The 24,926-nt window shown below is 39.6% G+C and overlaps 1 protein-coding gene across 2 annotated transcripts in view; it reads right to left on the reverse strand.

Moving 5' to 3' along the window:
• Nucleotides 1–4,041: 4,041 nt before the first annotated feature.
• LOC122779354 (glutamate receptor 4) overlaps nt 4,042–24,926 on the reverse strand; it is a 120,115-nt gene continuing 99,230 nt past the window's right edge. Inside the window, exons 12-16 of one of the 2 annotated variants that reach the window (XM_044041571.1) lie at nt 19,070–19,268; nt 17,162–17,409; nt 13,829–13,943; nt 10,308–10,445; nt 4,042–6,815 (exon numbers count right to left, since the gene is read on the reverse strand). In XM_044041571.1, coding sequence (XP_043897506.1) covers nt 6,651–6,815; nt 10,308–10,445; nt 13,829–13,943; nt 17,162–17,409; nt 19,070–19,268 — 865 coding nt within the window. In that variant the 3' untranslated portion in view covers nt 4,042–6,650. Of the gene's footprint in view, nt 6,816–10,307; nt 10,446–13,828; nt 13,944–14,581; nt 14,697–17,161; nt 17,410–19,069; nt 19,269–24,926 lie in introns of both variants that reach the window. The other variant, XM_044041569.1, reaches the window with a different exon arrangement.

Consider the following 24,926-nt stretch of genomic DNA (forward strand, 5'->3'; position numbering starts at 1 on the left):
GCCAAAGTGAAAAGTGAAAAACGCCCGAAGCTTGTTCCAACAAGCGAAAGGGTTCGTGGCGTGGTGGATTTGTCCGCAACCGCAAGGTTGTGCCAGTCCGGCCGTGGCTGGTTCAAATCCAGCACGCTGCGAATGCCTGGCCCCGGCGCCGGGGCCGCGCTACGCGCGCTCCCACTGCCATTGTAGTAGTGGGGGGTTGGGGCTGGGCTGTGCTCCCCCGGCTTCCCACACACATAACAACAGGGGGTTATGCCATTTTATTTCACATTTTTTGGCCAAAGAAATCCCAAAAAAAGCCATAAAAACACAGAAAAAATTGACAGGGGTCCACTCTCTGGACTGTTGACCACACAGTTGGGGTCCAGGTGTCCAGTAACTGCTGTTTAAAAATGATAAACACATGAATTAGACTTCTGTGTGATTAATGTGTGCACACGATTTGTTCCATTGTTAACAGGTGAAAAGTATGGAGGAGTCAAAGTGTCAAAAATCAATCAATCAATACACCATAAATAATGACTCAAATATGCCATTCATTCAATTTGGAATGAAATATATACACGTCTTATTAAATGTGACATTAATTCATTAAAAACTATTCATTTTAAGAAAAAAAAAACCATATAGAATGACTTGTCTATTCAATAGTCAAGTCATTGTATATGTTGTTGGTTTTTTTTTTTTACATCAAATGAATTGAGTATTTGAATGAATGGCACATTTAATAAAGACATGTATGTATTTCATTCCAATTTGAATGAATGAATGGCACATTTGAGTCATTATTTAATGGTGTATTTATTGATTGACTTGTTGCCACTTTGACTGGTCCATAGTTTTCGCCTGTTAACAATGGAACAAATCATGTGCACACATTAAACAGAGGCTCTGTTGACAAGTGCTGTTAACGTGGTCCGTGTGAGGTGATGCAATGACAGGTGAAAGAGTCATGGTTCGGTCCATGAAAAGTGCTAAAATGTTGATGAGGGTTTTTTTAAAAGTGTAAATGATGATGTTGTGAAATGGGTTGTTTTGTCTTCAAAGCAAAAATGATTGAGTTTGAATGATTTCTTTGTTCTATGGAGCAATAAAAACAGAAAATGTTTAGATTGTTATCTGATCTGCCAAAGCACAAACACGGGAGGTGGTCGCGGACACATTGTGACAACACTGAACAGTGTCAATGCAACGAGTCTCCGATGCGTCACCGGTGTGTCTGACGTGAAAGCGGCGACAAAAGTGCGTCTATACAATAGTGCAAGTTTATGTCCAGCTAATGTTGTTGTGGTTTCTATGGTTGCACACAGGATGTTAAGCTGTTTGAGTGTATTATTAGTAGTGGAGGTGATGGGGGGAACAAATACAGTGAAATATCACGACAGTTTGTGTGGCAAAATTATATTGCTTACATTTTTTTTAGAGTATATATTTTTAACTGATGTTACAAATAACATCAAACTTTTTTGTGGATTAGCATTAAAAAGTAAGAAAATAAATTAGGATTTCAGTCCACTAGATGGTGCCAAATGCTCACTTTCACATTATTTCCTGGTTTGAAATTAATAACATTAATATTTCCTGGATTCTTTGTCTTTCTGTAACAAACAGAAAACAACATCATTTGTATGTGAAGAGAAATGAAAGGTGTGTGTTTGCATATGGAGCAGTGACGTCACATAAACTGAAGCAGGTGTAATCTGAACACCTGTGATGGGATCACTCAGGTCGGATTTTAACAGCAGGTGTGAACAGAGCGTCAACAGAACATCTAATAAATGTGTGGATCATTTTTAAGCAGCAGTTACCACACAGCTGTCCGCGCTGCTCCTCGTCCTCCTCCAGGTCCTCCTGCTCCTGCCGGCTCATGGTCCTGGTTCTGGTCCTGGTCCAAACAATGCTGTAGATCAGTTACAAAGACTTTAAAAATCCAGAAAACATTTCTAAAATCTCAATATTTAACAGAGGATTCTGATGTATTGATAGCAATGATAGCAAAGCCGAAAGCCTCTTTTTACTCTTCACTGTAAAGTCATGGCTTGTTTCTTATTGCCCTAAATTGTGATGATAATGACCTCATTTAACCATGCTTGAAAACACATGAACTGTGACTTTAACTGCAGTTGTTTGTAGGTCTTCAGTCATGAGACATGATGAGACAAAGTAGTATCCAGTTTAAAGTGCTCAAATGTGGTCATTGCAGTAAATGACTATAGAAATGCGAGTAAACTACATTAAAACGTTTTTATTGTCAACTAAATATTGGTCCACATCAACACGGACACTTTTATTTTGAAATTCTACTAAACCACTGCTTCTCAACAGTTTTTTTTTTTACTTAACCTGCCCCCTACTGGCCAGACTAGATACTAATTCTTAACTATTTTAACGGTAAATTGATATTCTTTGTTGACATACTATATTTGGACATTGTTTGACATTTTAGACAGTTTATAAGTGGACAGTTTACTAAATAATACTAAATAATTTTACTAAATAATTTTTGTTGATATTATACTAGGATATTTTTGACAGTTAGTATTTGGACAGTTTTAGACAGTATGAAAGCAGTTGTTGACGTCATACTATATAATTATATATTTGACACTAAATCAGATTTTTTGAAAAAACAGATGCGTTGAAAACACCCACGTACATGGTTAGACGTGATCGTGGATTTGCGGTGGAGCAGTGACGTCACATTAGCAGTAGCAGCCTAGCAGGTGTAATCTGAACACCTGTTATCGGATCGCTCAGGTCGTATGTTAAAAGCAGGTGTGAACAGAGCGACAACAGGGAATCTAAGAAATGTGTGGATCATTTTTAAGCTGGTTACCACACGTTCGTTGCCGCTGCTCCTCGTCCTCTTCTTGTTGTTTCTCTCCGCATGGAAGAATCTCCCACAAGGTAAATGGAACATTCCAAATAGATCGACACAGAGGGGAGGAGTGGAATGTACCAAGTCATGGAAAGTACACAAAGGCTATTAAATCAGTGTGTCTTTGTGCAGGAGCAGCTCCACCTGTAATTAATAACGTTCATGTCCTCGCTGGACAAATAAAAGAAAAATGGCAGCTCAAATTGTTGTTATTTAAAAACATTTTTTCTAAAACAGAGAAAAAACCCCCACCACCTATAGGAAATGCTGCCACCTGCTGGACGTGCTTTCTCCCCCTCATCTTATCAAAGCTCCCCAAATGATCCCGTTTAGCTCTTTATCTTAAAATGATCAACAATAAATGTTGTGACAGTAATTGATATTTTTCCTTGTTGTGTCTTTTATTACTAGGACACTAGACGTTTTGTGTCCATACACACTCATTCCACTGAGCACAAAAAATTTGCTTTTTGAAAATGAAAGGAATCATTGTAGTGTTATGCATTGTTATATTCTACCTTCAGTAAGATGGGTTTTTTTTCACCGACATCTGACCTAATTATTGAGTCCAAAGATTTTAACCCTTTTAATACTATGTTTAACACCATGGTTTTTAGATAAAAAAAAAAATGAGTATATAATTATTTTCAATATTTCTGTGTTGAATTATTACAGTCTGCGATCAATGTGTCAATGATTAGCAGCAACACTTATGATATTGTATAGCATGTTTTTCCTCCATATGCCAAATATGACCAAAAAACAATGCCATCTGGTGGAGAGTAGTAGAAATGATCACTTCCAAAGAAAAAGCTGACTGACCCCCAGATATAATAAAATGCATGTATTATGATTTAATGCAAGTGAGATCAAAAATTGATGTTTGAATTGTTGTTTCAATGGCAAATTGCTACACAACAAAAAGGAAAAAACATGCTATTTCCACTAGATGGCACTGTCACAATTCACCACTTCACGTCCAACCATATGTGCAGTTCTGCACAAATCAAACCTGCCACAAACTCGATGATACAAACATATGACATGAGGTACACTTGGCTGTTCTCCCAGTGTGGTGGAATTATTTACCAAGATGTGGTGTTCACCATTGTTAAATCATCGCAGCCCCTACTCAAAATATCCAATAACGACTCTGTACGCTGCAATTTGAAATTAGTTTTTACTTAAAAAAAAGATCAAAATAAAGTTGTACAATTGAACCAAAATAAGTTGCCATGTTACACTTTTCAGCTCTACACACATACAGTCACTCTGTCTGTTTGTCTATGTGTGTTGTGTGTGTGTGAGTGAAAGTGTTAACCAGCATCACTCTGTTTTTGTTTTTGTGTGCTGCTAACGATGTGGCGTCTCGTGTCCTGCTGCAGATTGTCCGTCCAAATTGTCCAAAAACAGATGAGACTCAGATGAGAGTCACATTTCTCTGTGTGGGTGTGTGTGTGTGTCTGTGTCCACAGTGTTTTTTTATATATAAAGAAAGGGTTTTAAAATCATTGTTCAGACACACAAACAAACACTGACTTCATCATCTTCTGCTGCAGATTTGATGTCTTATGGGAAAAACACACAAATTTTTCTTTTAAATTCCCAGCAATGTAATGGTTGGACTCGTGTCTCCACAGACACACACCCACTCACACTTACACACACACACACACACACACACACACTGACCTAAAATAACCTCATATCTTCAACATTTGAAAACCAGGAGACGGACATTTTCTCTTTAAAATCTCTCGACAAAAAAAAAAGCTGGTGAGCGCTCTGGGTCTACGTCTGCACAGTGAGGGGTGTGGTTTAAGGAGTGGGGGTGGAGCTATAGATTTCACATTCATTGTTGAATATATTTTTTATTGTTATTATTATTATTATTATTATTATTATTAATAATAATAATTTGTATTCACCAGGTATCAGAAGTATTTGGGCAGTTGATACCTGTTCACATTTAGAGTCTGAAAGTTTCCTACACAAATACAGTCCAGATTTAAAGGGATAGTTCGGGATAGTTTTTTCCTTCTGAAATGTACACTGTGTGCGACCATCACTGAAAACATGGCGTGGACAAAAGCAAAAACAGATTTTAGCCATTGAACTAAAAGGCTCACAATTAAATCCATTTAATCCATCTGGTGACGAGACTGCAGATTGTAATTCACTGATGCTTTCCTCCAGTCATTTTTGAAAAGTATGCCGTTTTTCTCTGGAATAATTTGTAGAAACATGGTGGCCTTCACAAATTGAGGCCCACAAAGGTCTACAAAAACCAAACATTTTGTATTTAATTTTAAAGTGATATTAGAGTAATACAAACAGAGTTATGGGTAATATATCTATTTTTCTGCTCGTGGACCCTGCTAATTCTTGCACACTGGACCTTTAACAAAAAGCTCACATTATAAAATCAAAGCCTGCTGAAGTCTATGATATCCAAAGTATATGTTTGGTACTTTATCTTGCTACTAGATATCATTTTAGGGCTGCCAACTGAAGTTTGTGTACCACTCACTGTCCTGCACCAATTTTAGCTCGCAACACAAGCTGCTCGTCTTCTGCTGCAAAATTTGATAAAAGTATGCCACTAAAGTAAATCCGAACAACGGATTTCAAACACCAAAGTAATAAAATAAAACATTTGCACTTACTGACGGAGGCAGCAGTGGACCAACAGCTCCCATGTGCTGTGATTTAAAATCACAGATTTTCTCTATGGGCTTTGGTGCAGGGAGTAAGCGGTTTACAAAGTGGTACAAACTCCGTCTTTACAGTGAGGTAAAGTGAAAAACAACTTCTGAACATATCACAGACTTAAGCAGGCATAGATTTTATAAGATGAGCCATTTGTTAAATGGCCAATAGCAGCTTATGTGTCAGAAGTCAACACTCAAAGTAGCTTTGAAAAAACAAACCCTGAACTATCTCTTTAACACGTCTCCTCCTTCAAGTGGCGTCATCTTTTTCATTATTGCGATGCATAAAATCCTTGAAGATGATTTACAAAAAAAACAAACAGTTCACTACAGTATCTGTTATGTACATCTGTTTAAAAAGCAAGCATGTTACACAGTTGTCTCCTATGTACAGCTAGAGTTATTTAGTTTGTCATGGAATATACATATTTACTTATTTTCACAGTTTTCTATCTTTGCTCATATATTCATAGATTATTCTTTTTCTTTTTTTACTTTTAAATTATGAATACAAATATTTTTCCTCATATCTTCACAGCACTGGGCAACAGCTCTCGCCCGTGCTGCCACTTGTTGATATCTAGTAAGATTGTTGTCTCTTGAACGCTGTTTGTGTAGCAAATACTGTTCCGTTTCAAAACAATCTTGATTGTGGTTCAGTGTTTTTTCTTTTGCCAATTCACAGCGATCCCAAAGGGAAAAAAACAACACAGTTTGAGTTTCAAGTTTACAGTTTTCTGGTCTTCGTCTTTATCATAAATCATGATATTATTTTGTTTCCTCCTCTGTCGCTGAAGTCGATTCCCGTGATTCAAAAAAATAGTAAAACTAAAAACAGTCTGCCTCTGGTTTCCACAGACTTCAGGGAGAAGTCGTCAAGCCTCGGCAAGTCCTGACCTCTCTGCTCCTCTGTCGGTGCTGTCTCGCCCCCCTGGAGGTGACCTGATGTTGTGTGTGTGACTCCTGTTCCTTTGTGGGTAGTTTGTGGTTGTTGCGATCGAAGAGTTTCTTTTTTTCTTTGTCTATTGTTATTGGAATTAAGGCACTTGAGAGGTTTTTGGTTTTCACGGGAGCTCAGAGGAGACCAGGGCGAGGCCTGAGCTCTGGCGGAGGGGAGGCCCGGCGTGAACGGCCTTGGGACAGTCGGGCGTCAGCACCCGTCCGTTCTCCCCAACGCTGCCCGTGATAGACAGACGGGCCTTGTTCCTCATGGCTTCAGTAAATGTGAGCTGGGGACAAAGAGACGAGGACAGGTTTGTGTTTGGAACAGTTTGAAAAAATGATGTGTTTGCAGATTGGAGTTTTAAAAACATTTCAATTCACATTTTTCCAGTCTATTTTTCAAGTGCTAAAACACAAACACTTAAGTAGTTTCCATTAATTTTACTGCCACTGCAAATATCTAATACACTTGACTATATTTTCACAAAGTATATATATAAATATATGTATATATATATATAAATGTATATATATATAAAATAATAAAAAAAAGATAAAACCTAAGTTAAAATTACAGCAATTAACCCTTTTTGTATTTAATAGTTTTTCTGTTATGACTGAAATAATTTAAGACAATTTAAGTGGTGAGGTGTGCGGAGTTTCAGTGTTGTCCAGCAGAGGGCAGCAAAGGCCCACTGGAGTGAAATGTTGTGATATAATTTCTGTTCCCAAAAGGCCACAACATTTGAGGTGTAACAATAATTAACTGTCCCCACATACGGGTCATTATCATGGGTGGGGCTACTGTATGTGTTGCTATTTTATTAACAGATCACAGCAGTACATTTCAATGAAAATATATGTAAAAAAAAATTGTGTATGGACAGCAAGAAATATAAAATTAACTTTAATTATTTAATTTAATTATAATCTAGTTAGGCAGTAACATTTTACATTTTAAATGTGTTGTTTTGCGTTCGCTAAAATGTTCAATGCTCACATGACAATGTACCAAAAACCTCAGACTTAATTCATGTCTAAACTAAAGATTAAAGCTGTTGACCAACAAATTCTTCAAGATGTTGAAATATCACCAAAAATTATAAGTAAGTAAATAAATAAAAAACGCTAACAAATGGGCAATAATGACCTACATTCTTCTACAATTAGCTTAGCTTATGTACTTCAAACTAAAACTCCAATCTGCTTTGTTCAAAAACAACAAGTAGTATAAATGTACATGTATATGTATGTAAAGTCAGAAGACATCTTTCACTGTGATATGTGATATGAAGCCAGCCTCATACTACACAGTGAGTGATTGATCGTAGCAGGCAGCCGGACAGGTGTGGGGACAGGTGGGGAACAGGGAAGCTGACTTAGCAACAGTGAAGCTAATGAAGTTGGTGCTGAAGTGCTGATGGGGGACACATAACACTGTCGGACAGATATATACAACGAGTGAGACGAAAGAGTGAAGCGGTCGAGGGCCTTAGGGAAATATCCGGAGACAACAGCTGCACGTCAATATCAGCTCATCACTAGGGATTGATCAGTCAGGTTTAATGTTTACATATATACTGCTTAAATGGTTTTAAATATAGGGTTTCCTGCGCTCTTTTTAAATATGCTCTATGGTTGTACATTGATGGACAGAATTGAGGCAATAATGTCCCAGAGCTGCAGTTTTTTTCACCACAGTCACGTTTCTGCAAACTGCATGTTTCTGAACCACAATGATTTGGTGTCTTAAACAGTGAAAACAGTCCCAGTTTGGCAGTTGGCAGGTCCACAACCATGAGGTTGTTCAGATCTGGAGGATTTAGTTTCACCACCACTGGGTTTTTTTGATCCGGCAGGTTCAGCTTCATAAGGAAGGGCCCCAATCTTGTCTATGTCCACTATATCTTTGTGGAACCAAACTTGCCACTTTGTGCACAGAATCAACCCTTGAAGTACAGCGAACACCCACCCCGCCTACCAAGTAAAGGTACTTTTCTCAGTCAAAATGCCAGTCTGACCCAGTACGGGTCCGGCTTGCAGCATGGGCTGCTTTTGCTGTGACACTACATGGTGTCATTTTGTTTCATGACAGCCTTATAGTAGTTTTACTATTTTGAAAATACAAAACTACAGCACACTAGTGATATTTGAACACCTTTTTAAAAAAAGTGAAGCAGGATTTTAAACCCAAAAAGCTTCAGAGTGTCATTACGATGGTTACATTTCGTGCTGTCTGTCAGCGGAAAACCAGCCATGCAAGATCAGGGCTGCTGGAAAAGAAGCAGAGAAAACTGCTGTGGGAGGAAGTGAGGAAGAGTAAATAACTGTCTGACTGACCACGACCAAGATGTCTTGATTTTTTTTTCATTTCGTCACACATATAAACTGATTAGAGCAGCCACTCCGACCGTGAAATACCTGCAACTCAGCTGCTATTTCTGAGAATAGATCTCTTGCCTGTTTTCACCACAAGCCTCAGCCTGTTTCACACCTCCAACATATTCATATTGAAGAGTCCTGAGTATTTATAGTATTTAAAAGTATCTTATTTATGGAAATCTGTAAAATAGCACCAGTGCGACAGCAGACAGACGACACAAGTGCTTACGATGTCACACACTGTACCACAACACCACTGTCACTCTTTTGCCACCAAATCCTCGATATGAAGCATATAAGGCAATTTGCCCGAATGTAACGCGGTTTGCAGAAAAGTGACCAGTCTGTGAACACTGGGTGACTCGCTCGTAGAAAACAGAGCACTGAAGTTTCAGAGGGTAAAAGAGTAGACATTGGATGGACGAATGCTCTGCAGCATGATGAAATGTCCTCACAGGAGTAGACACGTGTGTACAAATACGACATTGATCCTCATTCACCGTGTCTTTCTTGCCTTATGTGAGCCCAGAAAAGCACCAGATCTCAACAGTGAGACTTTTTATTTTTTAGCAAATATTGACACTCAAAAGTGTACCATCAAGAAGAGAAATGCACTTCATAATTTTTTTTATGCCAAATTAAACTGCTATTGTCCTATCTATGTAAACGTGCGTTTTCACTCTCGTATTTTATACCCACTAACTTAAAACATTAGTTTCTAATTAGAGAGCGAATTTTGATCAGGGCGATCAGTCATGGCCTTTATTTAATTCATGTGAGCACCGGGCATGAAGATTATCTTCCCACTGAGTTCAGGATGAGTAATACATTCTAAAAATTTTGGCAGGGAAATGGGTCACACCGCATTGCCCGCTTGATAAATGAGGGCCAAAGTCTGCAGCCACACAAGCCGTGAAGCGGTCGAAGAAGCGACGTCATGTCTGAGGATGACTCATTGCTTCCTGTCACACTGAGGAAACAAAAAAAAAGAAGAGGTTTGGAACGCAGACCAGGATGTCACATGACCACATAGTGAGCGGATAAGACAGAAGTGGGTATGCGTTTTGCCACTGGTCACGACAGTCACTCAGCATGACGATAGCTAGCACAGGGTTACGGTAGGTTTCACTTACAGTCTCTGTGCAGCGAGCTAGTGAGGGGGGAAGGGGGGATGGGGAGCAAAGGCTTGGACGAAACCCTCTACGAAAAACTCCTAACTACATCTTATCAGCTCCCCCATCGCTGCCATACCCACGGAAAACCTCGCTAAACTCAGCTAAGTTGTGGATGCTGGGTCTCGGGCTCTGGGTTTGGCTCTGGCTAGGCTCGGGGCTTTGGTGCGGGCTGGGGAAGCGGTGGTTGTGATGGGGGTGTTGAGACGGGGACTGGGCCTCCACCTTCATTCTCTTGGCCTCGTTGCGTGACTTGTAGCAGAATTCGATGAGGGCCACCAGCATGGCCAGGCCCAGGCCTCCGACGAGGATGTAGAAGACCCCCGCCACGTTGCTCAGGCTCAGGGCCTGCGATGACTTGTCCTGTGGCCGACGGGGAGAGGGACAAAAAAAAATCAGTGCTGGTTTTAGCAGCAATTGCATACAATCACTTCACATTTATACACAAATAACACAAGTTCAATAATCTTTACATCATGCACACACACACACACAACTTTTTTACACTTCCTCTCACCTTTCAGTCTACTCCTGATCTACCCCAAACATTAGAAAACTAGAGGGTCAGTTCAAGCAAACTATGACATTTTCTAAAAGAACTCCAGGGTTTCTCGACATGTCGACAGTTTTGATTTGAATTACCAAGCTTTTGAAAAATGCACCATTAAGATTTTTGTTTCTTCAACTTCATCGCAGTGGACAAACAAGGCAATTGCAATGGCCGTCAATTTGGACCCCCATATTTTTACAGTAGCCCATAATGGACAAACTAAACATCTTCTGAGTTTCACAAATCAAAAGGTAGTATTTGATTATTTTAACCTATATTTGTGTTTTCTATTGCTCCTTTAAAAACGTATTCACGTAAATAAATTAATGAATTTTTATCAATGAATTTACTTTAAATAAAAAAAACGAAACAAAAAATAATCTCCTGAAAAGTGTCACAGTATGAACTACGACGACTGTTTGGATTGTTGACAAAAGGTTACATGGTAACCAGGGTGACTTTGTCAAGGACTTTCCAGGACCAATTCCCTCAAATTCAAGGACGGAATGTGCTGAAACAGCTTAAGATGGGAGGTCAACTTGTAAGAGCTGCTTTGCCCTTGGCTTCCGCTTTCATTGATTTGCAGCATCTGGACAAGTGATTGTCCTCGGGATCTTGGACAAGGCAGTTTTTGTATTTTTCCTTGGTGAGCCAAAGATCTTGGAATTTTCATTTCCCAGGTATCCCGTTATCATTTGATCTTTCTTGCTTAATGTTACTCGCCCATTGTTCGTTATGACTTCACGTTTGTTCTTACGTACATCAAGTAATGCAGGGCATGAAACAGTAGGTGGCGTCTTTACAAACAAGGAAGATATTTACCTGAATATCAACTTAACCTAAATTAAGCACTTTCACTGACCCATGTCTACTTATAATACTTAATAATAAACTGGTGAACTTTCTTCTCATTACAGCCTAAATTCACTCTGGTTTAAAGGCTTTAAACTAGGGCTGATTTTGACGATTTTGAATAAATATCTAATTGCGGTTATTTTGACAGGAATTGTGATTGAGATGCAATTTGCAAATAGTTGATTTTTTTTTTACTTCCCATTTTCACCCGAAAAACCTATTCCAAATGATCACTGTGTGATATTTGTGCAGACCTGTGTGAAACAAAGACGTTCTCATCGGTCTGTAGAGTATGCTTTGTATGGGTCAAGACAATAATTCATCTAAAATGATATTTTATGTTCGATTAATTGTTCAGCGCTACCACAGAGAGTCCCTTAAAATCTGTTGACAGCATGTTATGTGGATTATCCACAGCCTCGAGACGCTGCGGCTGTTATTTAAAGAAGGTAATTAAAACTGTCTGCATGGCTAGATACAATGGGTTGTACTTCTTTTTTTTTTGGATGAACTGGCCCTTTAAGGTCCCTCTGCATTTGACGCGCTGCTCTGCCTGTCACCTTTTTTTAAAACTCTTTCTCTACTCTCATGTATGCAGGTGACGCGTCTGAGCTGTGACTCCTGCCCTCTCCCTGTTATTTATCTCCCTTCATCAAATAAACCAGACATCCTCACAGAGGTCTTCAACTGATTACCGCCACACAAGCGACTGTCTGTCATGCTTACGTCTCATTTGCAGGTGATGTAGAGTGTATGTGTGTGTGTGTGTGTCGTGATTAAGGGTCTGACTGGGGAGGACGTGCCTGACGTGGACTCTATATACATGCTGCTTTGTTTCAAATGTGGCGACCCCTCTTCATGCCCCAGTGCATCAGCAGTCAGTCGTCAGTGTGCGACGTGTTTATTAACAGTAGAGTAGAATGTAGAGTGACATACAGTGCAGTAATGTATGAACATGCCTTGGCATCGTCTTACATGTGGAGTGTGAGTCTTCACAAAAGTGTTAGCGCTGAGTCATGCCTTGTTTCTGTCATGCTGTATCTCCCTAAGGCTACGCCTCAAGTCTCTACCTGCACGTCTGTCACTCGCTCTCAGAGTGTGTGTGTTTGTGTTTGTGTGATACAGTATCAGTCGAGTATGTACGGAAGCCTACTGCCGCCATGTCAGAAAAATCTAAAATATCAAGATATTTTAACGTTAGTATGACATACGACCTCGAGAAACTAATCTAAAAACGTCACAAATGACCTCATCGTGACCTAAAAAAATGTGTCACATTATTACCTCATTAATGACGTCATTATAATCTGACATGTTTCATGTTCTAACCTAATAATAAGAAGTTTATTAATATAGCACCTTTTTAAACATAGCGTGTTTTCATAGGCCAACCGAGATGGCAGACAAGCAAATAAACAAAAGCAGCAAGAAGAAATAAAAGTACAATAATAACGGTAATAAAAAATAATATATAAAGCAATTAAAAACAAGGTTTATGGGCGTTAGATAGTAACTGTCAATGTAAAGGTCAAAGTAAGAGTCAGGAAGATAATATAGGAATAAATAAATAAAAAATTCAATATTATAACAAAAACAACCTCATTGAAAATATAGTATAATGTCTTACATGATTGTAAAATAATAACAATTCATGTTATATCTGTAAACTATTTAATTTCAAAAGGAAACCTTTTGTGTCATAAATGAAGTGAAGTGAGAACAGGGAATGTTTTAAGTTATAGTGTCATATATTATCTCATTATAATGTGAAATATTTAATGTTGTAATGCCATAAATTTTAATGTAACATCTTTTCAGTTTTTACTGCCATAAATACTCTCATTACATCTTGAAATTTTTCAGGTTCTAGTGTCATGAATTCTCTCGTTATAAAGGAAACCATTCCATGTTCTGACATCATAATAATGTAAAATGTTACACTTTATAACATCACAATTAAGGTCATTATTACGTGAGATTAATTATGGTTCCTTGTTATCTCGATGTCACGTTTAAAGTGTTATAATGACGATAAATCCCTGTTTGGAGAAGTCAAACTCAAATTATATAAAAAAATTTACCTCAGCATTCAAGGCTAATGATTAAAATGATGTGTGAATAATGAGATCATCTATCATTTCTTCATGTAACGTGATGAGGTTGTGCGTCATAATAACGTCAAAATGTCTTCTTATAAAGTGAAACCTGTTTTAATGTGTAAATGATAATTTTTTTAATAATCTCTCTGGCATGGCGGCGGTACGTGTCCGTCAGTGTGCGTGTAGAGACAAAGAGAGGAGGAGGAGGAGGAGGGGAGGCTCCCGGGCTGGTGGAGACTGACCTTACTTCCCGAGTCCTTGGGTCCACACTCCCCTTTATCGTACCACCATTTGTTTTTCAGTTTGTCTAAGACTCCTGCTTCACTCAGTTTCAATACGGCAAGGTTTACAGGCGTTCTTCAAATCACGAGGGGGGGCCGGGGGGGGAAGGGCGAGGTGGGGAAAATAACATAAATAACATCATAGGACATGTTATTTTATGTTATTCAATCAGAAGAAGCCCAACAAGAGCAGCTCAGTACTCTTCACAAAGCGACGAAGCCGGTAATGAGCCCCATTCAGCGCTACATGTCTCTTTGCTCGTGGTCGTTTGTTGGGTTTATTGGCGGGTGGACGCTAACGGGGGAGGGGCGGAGCTAACAGACATATACGCACGGGGCTCCGGCTGCGTCGCTTTCCTGGAACAGGTACATACTGCCGGGACTTTTATTACAATAAATATGGAGGCCACTACTGTCAACCCAAAACTATTGGCTCGGAAATTTGCGCTTGACGCTCTAGCAGTATGATTAATACCCAAGATTTAATATGCTACATGACGTAGCGCACCTGTGATGCTAACATTCAGATCTCCCCGCTAATGCTACAAAAGCGGCGCAGCAAATATTCTTGCTTCAACAGTACTCGCTCTCCTCTCGGGGGTTTTTAAAATTCTTCCTGAGTGTCGACCCGGCAGATGCCCCTGTTACCAGCAACAACACATTTCTCTTTTACCCGCATGAAGGTCACATGGGCATAGCGACATAGCGGCTAACCTTCTCGCCACCGCCTCCGCTGCCACACTCTCCTTTGTCGTACCACCACTTGTTTTTCAATTTGTCCAACAGGCCTTGTTCATTGAGTTTTAACACTGCCAGGTTAACTGCACTTCTTGAAAACGATAAGACATATTATTTGGGTGAGAGGGGGGTGAGTATGCTGTCCAAATTGAGAGGGAAGGGGGTAAAGGGGGGAGGGGAGGGAGAAAGGAGGGAGGAGTAGCAGTGAGAGAGGGGACAAGGGTGGAAAAGTGCATCAATGCTCTAGCGGTTACATCCCAACCCAGGACCCAAATACACGCTGAACACAAATCTCTCCTAAAGGAAGAAGGGAACGACAACAACAGCGACGAGCGACTGTTTTGTATCTCTTACTTAAGTCTGTCTCTAAATTTATCTTTCATTCTATCCGAGCGAGGAAATAAAACATCAGTGGGAATGATCTAATTTTTTCCAGCCACATTTTCAACGTTAAACAACAGTTCAGTCAACGATCAATCATCGTTAAATCGCGAGAAAATCTAAGTGATATCAAGATGATTATTATGACTGGAAAAACAAAACCAGTGCCTAATTCTAACAGCAAACATTGACACAATCAGCAGTCACGGAATATCAACATCAGCCGCTGCTTTTGAAATTTTGGACTCGTTTTACATGGTGTTTGCACGTCGGCCAATTTAAAACTCACAGGATTTTTCTGAGTAATAAGCTTTTCTGGAAAAATCGCAGTTGATCATTTTAATTGGGTTTATTCGAAGGCTGCTGTAGTGATGTATGACGGTAGTTGAGAGAGATTTGCCTTAGTGTGTATTTTGATCCTTTTTTAATTTATTTGTCTCCTCATTTAAGTCTAAAAAAAAAGAAAACAGTCAATAATGCAGATGAATCAGAGATACAAAGCAACACAGCTGATATTTCAGTTTTAAGGTGTGGAGCCATGTGAAACCACAGCCCTGACCAACAGTGTTGCCCACTCCTGATGCTGCTGGTGTGTTTCCTCGCCGATATCATGGACAAGTGACTGACAGAAGATGATAATCCCCCGAAAAACAGCAACGCAGAGGCTCTACCGTGATCTGTCAGGAACTCTTCCTGCTAAAAGCAGTGGCTGAACACTGGCACCAGCTCGGCTGCAAAACAAACCAGCAGCTGATCTGATCGATGTCAGGCTCCAGGAATTTACACAAAACAACAACAAACGGAAGTTTGATTTACTTCTTTGTCTTTCAATGTAGATAATGAAAGCAACACTATGTGACTTGTTCTGGATGCTACAGTGCTCTCAAATGTGTTTAATTTACACCGGCCAGGGGTTTTAAAGCACATTAACGAGAGAAGTTTGGGAAAATGAACATGAACACGTGCCGTTTTAACCAGCTGTTTTTGTGGAAGCACAAATGTTCCAGTGACATAACAAAAAGTGTGAAAACGTCGTAAAGTCTACTGAAGTGACCTCAGTTTAGCTTTATTCTTATTTAGTCTTGACCTGACCATACTATCAGTAAATTCTACATTTCGCACAGTGTTTCTACCCATTCAACAGGTTCAGTTGCAGAGTGAGGTTTAAAGACACTCAGTGACCCATCACTATGACTCCGGAGTTGCTATTTTAAGGTTGTTTATAAAAAAAGAATAGTTACATAGTGTACTTTAATGTTTGGCTCATGCTTTCAATTCATTCTCTCCCCAATTACAAATGATGAATGGACGCTGTGCTCGACTATCATCTATTTATGGAGCACAGTTGCTATCATTTGTTCAACAATGTTCCTGTGCCGCCACGGGAATAAATGAAAGCTCAAGCAATCATGGGGTAAACGGTTTGCACACACACACACACACACACACGCACGCATCTGTGCACTTTTTGCCTTTCGTGTATTTATCGGTTCCCTGCAGTGAGACCTTGCCATCAGGTTTTGATCGATGAGCGTGCGGATTGAAAGTGCAAACTCCCCTCAGTAATGACGCCAGATTCTCTGGCAGGTCTGTAAATTCCACTCTGTTCCGAGAGGCAGTGACAGAGTCTGGCAGCGTTACCCAGGGCTGAGCGTTCACATGACTCCCAAAACACTATTCCAGTCATTTAGTCGCAAAGAAAGAAACAGTCAACCGTGAAGGAAAACAAAGAGTGTCGAGCTAAATATCACACACTAATTAGGTTTGTTTATAAAAATGCAAATGATCTCAAATGAGACATTTTCTCAGAGTTAGCTGTACCAGAGGCCTCAAGCATGCCATTCCAACGTCTTTGCTCAAACAGCAAGCACAAGCACAGAGATTTTACCTGGTGTGGAGAGCTGTAAAGAAAAGACAAATGAAATAAAACAAACACCACTGCGTCATTACAACCACCCCAGCATGCATGCAACAAATACAGATGTCAAACAAACAAACAAACAAACAAAAAAAGCCATGACTCCTGCCCTGAAACTAACGTCTAAGTGAAATGAAAACGCCGCCACCCGCCCACACCCAGCAGTAAGAGGAGACAGAGATAGAAAAGGCGGCACACCAGGGAAGGTGGAATACCATAACAACACGTAGAACATATTGTTACACTATTCCACCCACCTTAACTGTGAACCCTTGGGTGTAGCGACTCCGTAGCCTTTGGAGTCCAAGTTGCCTCCCACTTTCATTGTGTCGCAGGGCTTCCGCTGCTCTGTGTACTCGTTCATCGTGGACTCCAAGAGGAAGGCGTATTTCCCTTTGGACTTGCGGACGCGCGCAACGCCCTCGGCCGTGGTCTTAGTGAAGACCGTGGGCTCGGCCGACTTCATGTAGCCCCACATCTTCTCGTAGACGGCGATTTTTGAGCGCTGTGGGTTTTTTTTTCGAAGACGGTTAAAAGGTTTGAAGACAGGTGAGGTGTGTGTGTGTGTGTGTGTGAGAGAGAGAGAAAGAAATCACAACAACAGGCAGAAGAACCACAGTTTACAAGCTGGTTTCCCAAACTCTCTCTATATGGGGGACTCACTTTTTAAGATGGCAAAATCAAAATCCTAACATTAATCCTATGTATGTATGTATATATAATGTATAATTTGGGTAATTTACAGCCTTATCAGTAACACCTAATATCATTTTGAATTGCCAAACTAATCTTTACCAATAAATGTTTGATAAAATAATTAAAACTTAGTATGCATGTTATTCAACATTTACTTAAATTAAGGATAACATTTGTTTGGGGGACCTCAAAAAATCTCCCAATGGTTTAAACTACTTCATTTAATTTCATTATAATCTCACCAGAATTTATATAAAAAGGATCAATTCATAATAATTAACAGGCAATACAATAGGCCCCTTGCAGAGCAGCCATTTTGAAAAATGTAAACAATCAAAAGAATGAAGGCTGAGTTCCATTTAGCTTCCTCAGTTTCTGGGTGAATGCTTTCCTGCTAAAATATGTCAAAATGGCTGCCATTTAATTATTGTTTTCATGCTTAAATACCAAAATCTCTCATACTGAAAGATATTGTTGTGCTTTAACCTTCTTTTATAATGAAACACAAAAAAACTCACACTGCTACACTCCATGTCATAAAAAACAAGCTAAATCCACAGTCTCTTCAGAATAATGAATTCTAAAAATCAGTCATATAAGGTCATGTCAGAAATGTAAAAAAAACCAGCTTTTACTGCAGTGTGTGTCGTCGTCGTGTGCCAATAAAACCCTCCACCATGCTGTAGTCTAAGTAATGAAAGATGCGGCACAAATTCACAGAACCTCCTGCATAATCAATGCGTCCAATGAAAGCCAAAAATCTGTCATACTGTACAGAAGCTCGTCAAAGGAGACGCCAGAAAAACTTTTTACCACAGTATGTGTGCCAAAAAACTAAACACCAAGCTACAGTCTAAATGATGACTGTGCCAAAATACACTGTGCTGTTGACAATTATGTAAAAATGTTAAAATAAACTACAGTCTATACGACCAAAAAGCCAAAATACAGCACAAAACTCACAATGTCTAAGTAATAATGTATCCTAAAAAATACCAAACTACATCATACTGTACACAAGCATGTCCAAAAAGGGCCATAAAGGTTTTAGTATGTTGTTGCCTGCACAAAAAATGCCATACGACTGAGTCTATATCATAAAAACACCAAAAACCAACAAAAATCCACAGGAATTACGTCATAATGCATCTTAAAAATGTCCCTTACTGTTTTACTACAGTAAGTTCTTGCACGTATAGATTTTTTTTAATGATTAATAAAACATTAACTCTATGTGGCACATTCATAGTTTTAGAGATATTTCAAGTTAAAAGTCCAATTTCTGCACTTTTTAAATGGACAAATTCTCAACTTAAAGATGTAATAAAAACATCCTTACAGCTGCCGTGTAGTGCACAATTAAAATAAAAAAACAAAATAATAACTAGAATTTATCAATGGAAGTTCTAATCATAATCATAGGAAGCAGCGTTGTCATGGAAACCGGTCAAACTAGAGCACTGACTCACCCTGAAGAACTCTTTTGTGGAGCCGGAGTCCAGAGTGCCGTAGGCGATGTCGGTCTGTTTGGCCAGATCCTCGGCGCTCTCGATGGGTGACACCATCCTCTCCACGGTGAGGAAGGCAGCCAGGTTCGCCGTGTACGACGAGATGATGATGAGCGTGAAGAACCACCAGACTCCGCCCACTATTCTGCCTGATAAAGATCTTCAGGTGGAGGGAGAAGGAGAAAGAGTAGAAGCGAGAAAAAAGGAGGGGGAGGAGAGTTTGGATGGAAGTAACGAGAGGAAGTAACGTAACGTAATAAAGGTAAAATCGGGGAAGAGAAGGGGGAGAGAAAAGAGAAAACAGTTATTATTGAAAATAGAATGAGAGATTAGACAATTATACTTGACTGTAACTCAATCAAACATTATTAATAAAGCACTTTTCATATAAGGCAATGCAACAAATCAGAGAAAAAAACAGTAATGGAGAAGTGAGGAAAAGAAGAGGTGAAAACAAAACAACACATATATAAAACTTCTGAGATTAAAGTCAGAATCCTGAGGAAAAATTCAGATTAATTTAGAAGTCTGACTTTTTCCTCAGAATTGCGATTCATTTTCTCAGCTCGCTGACTTTTAATTTTTTTAAAATTTTGTTTCCAAATAAAGTTTCTGTTTCCGTGTGGATGAAACCTAAATGAATTGTCATGACCTAAATATTTATCAAGATCATATTACCATACCAACATTCATAGCACACTGCTACTAATATTATATTACTATGTCGTTTCTGTACTGTAATGTCAAAGTGTTGTAAAGCAGACCACCACAAAGGGGAGCTCTAACAACACAAACCCTCCACAGCTGTTATTTATCCTTCATTAGAGCAGATTGCCTCATAAAAAGTCCCACATGCTTGCATTGACCACCTTTACTGAGAATGAAAAGGTACACTACCCTCCCAGTTTGTTTATTGGATGGATATAAAAAAGAAAAAAGAAGAGATGACCTCTCGCCATCGCGGTGAGGACACTGTTCTTTTCCTGTTTGTTCGCTCGGGGGAGACAGATAGCTCGCTGCTCTGGAGCAGCGCGAGGTCGTGAGGAGAATCTTAAACCGTAAATGCTGCATTGAGGAGAACAAACAAGATCTCCCCTCGGTGCGAGTCGAACAGCGGAGGAAACAAAACCCCCAGGCCTTGCGCCTTGTCAGATAGACAGGGAGAAAAGAGAGATGTGAGGAGGAGAAGAGGGAAAAGAGTCGTCTGGCAACAGTCCCTGTTTTCCTGGCCCGTATTTCAACTGTGATTCTTTTTGAAATGTGTCCAAATCCCATTGTCCCCGGCAAACACTCTGTTCTCTCTGCACGGAGCGTCATTTTCTATACAACCTATACATTATACATTAAAGAAATGGTTGTGTCCACTGCAGCTGCATGACATAGTGATAAAAAACCAGCCGTGTTCCCTCATAAAACATAACTGAACAACAGGCTCACCTGTTAAAACCGATGCCCTCTTACGTCTATGATATAGCCACAATATGTTTTCACTCTCAGCTCACAACCTCAGTGAGCTGAAAATCAGTCATTTTACAACACAGACACACAGGAGCTGTTGATCCACAACTGCATCCATCACCGCAGTTCAGATGTTTTATTTTGTGACTTTGGTGTTTGAAATCCTTTGTTTGGATTTACCTCGGAGACAAACACTTACCAAACGAGGTAGCGGGAGACCAACGGCTCCCACGTCCCTGCGAGGGAAAATCGTTGATTTTCTCCAAGGACTTTGGTGTGGGAGAGTGGGGAGTTTGAAAAAACAGTCTTACAGCAAGTTAAAATGTTTATCATGTTCTAAAGATGCTGGAGACTTGAGTAGATTTGGTGAGAGTGTTTTCCTTGTGTCCCCACTAGCAGCTGCAGCTATCGGTAAATATACCACTTCAGGCAGAGTTTAGCCCAACTATTAGCCCCAAATGTGGTTTTAACTAGTGTTTAATGTGATTAATCAGTATTTACTGGTCAAATAGCTCAATGCAAGGAGGATTTTTCTGTTTCGGCTACAGCAGGTTGCATAACTGTTAGATTGATACATAGATTTCTATAACTGAAAGAAAAGATACAAAAAAGTGACCAATATAATGTCATCACTGAGGGCTGTATGTGTTGTTGGTGTTGAAACACTAGTTTTGCTTAAAATCAAGACTATTCCTGTTAATTTAAGAGTAAAAGAGTTTTACGTTTAAAGTGGCTGAACTTAAATACAAAACAAAAAAGCCCTCAACTATCACTTTAACGGAGACTCAGGACAGTTCTGTGGCCCGGGGAACTACATCTACACAACATAATTCAAGAAACGTTTGGGGGAATTTCTTATGAAACAAAGCACAGCGTTCTGCAAACTGTCACTGTGAATAAACAAACAAACAAATGCAGAAGAAACGTTTGTTTTCTGCTTCTGTGCTGAGGACGAAAAAGAGCCTGAAGCTGCTGAAGAAAAGTTTTACCACAGAAGAGCTGTGGTACTGCATCAACATGTGCATGCACATTGCTCTGACTTACTCTAACCTTAACCATAGTTACTACTGACCTAATCCCCACAACATAAGGAATACCAGGTTACACACACACACACACACACATTTACCCAATTCTAAGTCTAACTCTAAGACCAGGACTTAACCCACAAAAAGCCCTTAAAAGAAATGAGGACCAGCCAATACATCTTCACTTTGCCAAAATGTTCTCACTCTGTATGGTTTATATACGATTGTTGGTCCTCACAAAGCACAAATACAAAACCGCACACACACACACACACACACACAGGTTTGTGCAGCTGTCTTCTGGGGACACTGCATTGATTTCCATTCATTTGAAAAGCCTAAACAAAGCCTTTTACCTAATCTTAACCATAACCAGTTACCTTAATCTTAACCTAAACTTTAAACATTATAAAATGAGGTTCTGTCTCATTTAGGACCCGGTTTTGGTCTCCATGAGGACTTTACTGGTCCTGACAAGGCCAGTGTTTATGACAGAAAAAGATCCTAAAGAGGTAACAAATACAAGACCATGAAAGACACCGAGTTGACGTATAATCTCTGGATTTGAATACAAATGACTTCCGTCTCTTTCTCTATTTTCCGTCTCCCTGAGATGATTGAGAGCATTTCTGTGGCTTTTTTCTGCACAAGGACATTAAGTGTAAAATAATGACTTCAAGGTTTGGAGCATGTGCACTCATAAGATACGTGGACCGTTCCTCTCCTCTACCTTCTCCTGCCTGTGTTATACACATGAGGAAGTCCCTTTATTCTCTCTGTCAATCCATTTTTGTTGCTGTTATTTTGTCTCTGTGTGAGCAGCAGCAGCAGCAGAGGATTATGGGAGTGCGATCGAGGGACCGGAGGAGGAAGAGTGTCTCTTTGCCGGTCCCCATGACCCCGTGAACTACCGCTGACTATGATGCACAGTGACACACTGCAGTGTCTTCATGGGCCTGCGGTACACAGAGGGGGGGAGGGGCAGAGGGCGGGGTCAAAGAGATGGCCAGCTCTGTGGGATTTCATCAGTATTTCAGTGTGTCCTTGTTCCTGGTTTGACCTTGAGCTGATGGTGGTGACACACAAGGTGAATTAGTCCTCCATGATGTGTATTTAAAGGTGCAGTGTGTAAAATTGAGGTGAAATTATTTTTCATTTGGCAGAAACTGATCCCAGAATGAGACTTATCATATCATATCATAGCAGGGTCAGCCATGAACTGTTGCTCCATTGTCCTTTTCAATTCAAATGTATATGTATAGTGTACAAATAAATATATTATTTATTTGTACACCTTTACAATATTATAGAGAGCAGAGAGACCTGACAGTTTACACAATGAGCTTCCTTTTAACAGGAAGAAAAGTCTGACAGAACCAGACTCAAAGATGTGCGGCCACCTGCCGAGACAGGTTGGGGTGAAAGGAAAAATGGGGGACTGAGGAGAGGAAAGGGAGAGCTGCGACATGCAACTTTTTCAAAATTTTACACACTGTACCTTTAAATAATAAAGAGTCACCTCAGGAGCCTTCACACTCCCTCCATGCCACAACATTTTTTTATCAGGTGGTGTAGATCTACACTATCTTGTTTCCATTATGTCTCTACAGAAGCCCAAAAGGACAAATCATCCAAAGCTTGAGTTTTTCTTCTTTGAAGGCGAAGGTTAGCACACAAATAAAGAAGATGAAAATAATCTTTTCTGGTATGTGAAGGCTACTGTAGTTCCTTGTGAAAGGGATGAGTGTATTTAATATTTTATATTTAATAACCAGTATTTGTATAAGGGCAGCTAAAAAGGTCAATATAATCACTCAGTTTTGAAATTTAAAAAGGAACAACAATCTGTATTAAAGAAGGTTTACAGGTGAAGGTTTTTTTGTTGTTTTTTACATTTTTGTAAATATACTGTACAGTGAACAGTATCAAAGTGTTTTCCGTGATATGAAACTCTGCAGAAAAAGGAGAATAAGAAAATCCACAGAGGTCTGAGAGCAGTAAGATGTTGTGGAAAGTGCTGAGGGAGAACTTGACTGTAATTATGTATGAGCCCTGGTTTCAAACAAGAACATGAAAATCATTAGGAGACATAAATTGGAAATAAAGCAGAAATTGTCTCAGTGTTTGTGGGAATTGAATCCTTCACAGCAAACACCAGAGAATAAATTATACATTTGTAAAAGAACAAAACTAAAGAGTCATTTCAGCTATTACTCAGCCATTAGTCAGCACTTTTTTCCCACCCAAGTGACTAAGTTGATCAATTAAAATTAATTTGTTTTCATTAAAATAAAAACAGGGAGTGTGGTGTGCGTGCTTTGCATGCTCTGTGGCGTTAGCCCCTCTCAGCAATTTATAAAATAAACCTCCACGTGTTTAAAAAAAACAATTAGGAAAATACAGGGTGTGAGGCACAAAACTAAACTGAAATATACTGAGTTCCAAAATCAGCATTTCACCCCATGTCCGCTGGGATTGGCACCAGCAACCCCAATGTGGGGGATAAAGCGGTACGCGATGATTGAATGAAAGTAAATATCTCATTTTGGTTCATGTTAAAATCAGAGAGCAGTGAGGCAACAAACTTTAAACCACACGCCTCACATCCTCTGCTTCACTCTTTTATCCACTTTACTGTTTGAACAGAAATTAAAGCGACTGTCAGACATAATTTGGTACAGAGTGTGTGTATGTGTGTGTGTGTGTGTGTTGCTTTTCCCCATGATTTTCAGGAATGTCCTTGAGCGAGGACTAAATAAACGAGGAGGAGCTCGTCTGCTCTCAGGGTGACACCTGGGGCCACCTCACTTTCTGACTTATTCCTGCAGACAAACTGTCACTCCAGATGCTGTTCTCCGTGTCCTCACACACACACACTCACAGGGTGAGATTTAAAATGTGTGTATTACCATAAATTCTGCAATGGAAGCAGAAGATGGCCACTTGTTAATTTTGGGTAAAAAAAATCAATGGCTGAAGTGAATAAAAATGCAGTAGCTCACATGGTAATTTGAGCGTAATCTACCTTTAATGTATTCCATTAATGTACTCACCTACTCTGTTGCTTGTTTTGACAGAAAAAAAACTTTCTGAAATTATTCCCATTGTTTATTTATTTATTTATTTATTTTAGCTCTCATGAGCAGAAACCCTCCCTGCTGATTTTTCAAATTAAAATAATCTATTCTATGGAAAAACTGGTGACTGGTTTTGCAAAGTAGAAATTCACAAAATCCCCACTCACCACCCGCTAACACAGCCAGGAGCACTTTAGCACAGCATGTAATGATGTCAGGCCAACAAAGACTCACACCCTCACTGAAAAAAGTCTC

Source organism: Solea senegalensis, linkage group LG13 (genome assembly GCF_019176455.1).
Source record: "Solea senegalensis isolate Sse05_10M linkage group LG13, IFAPA_SoseM_1, whole genome shotgun sequence".
NCBI lineage: Eukaryota > Metazoa > Chordata > Actinopteri > Pleuronectiformes > Soleidae > Solea > Solea senegalensis.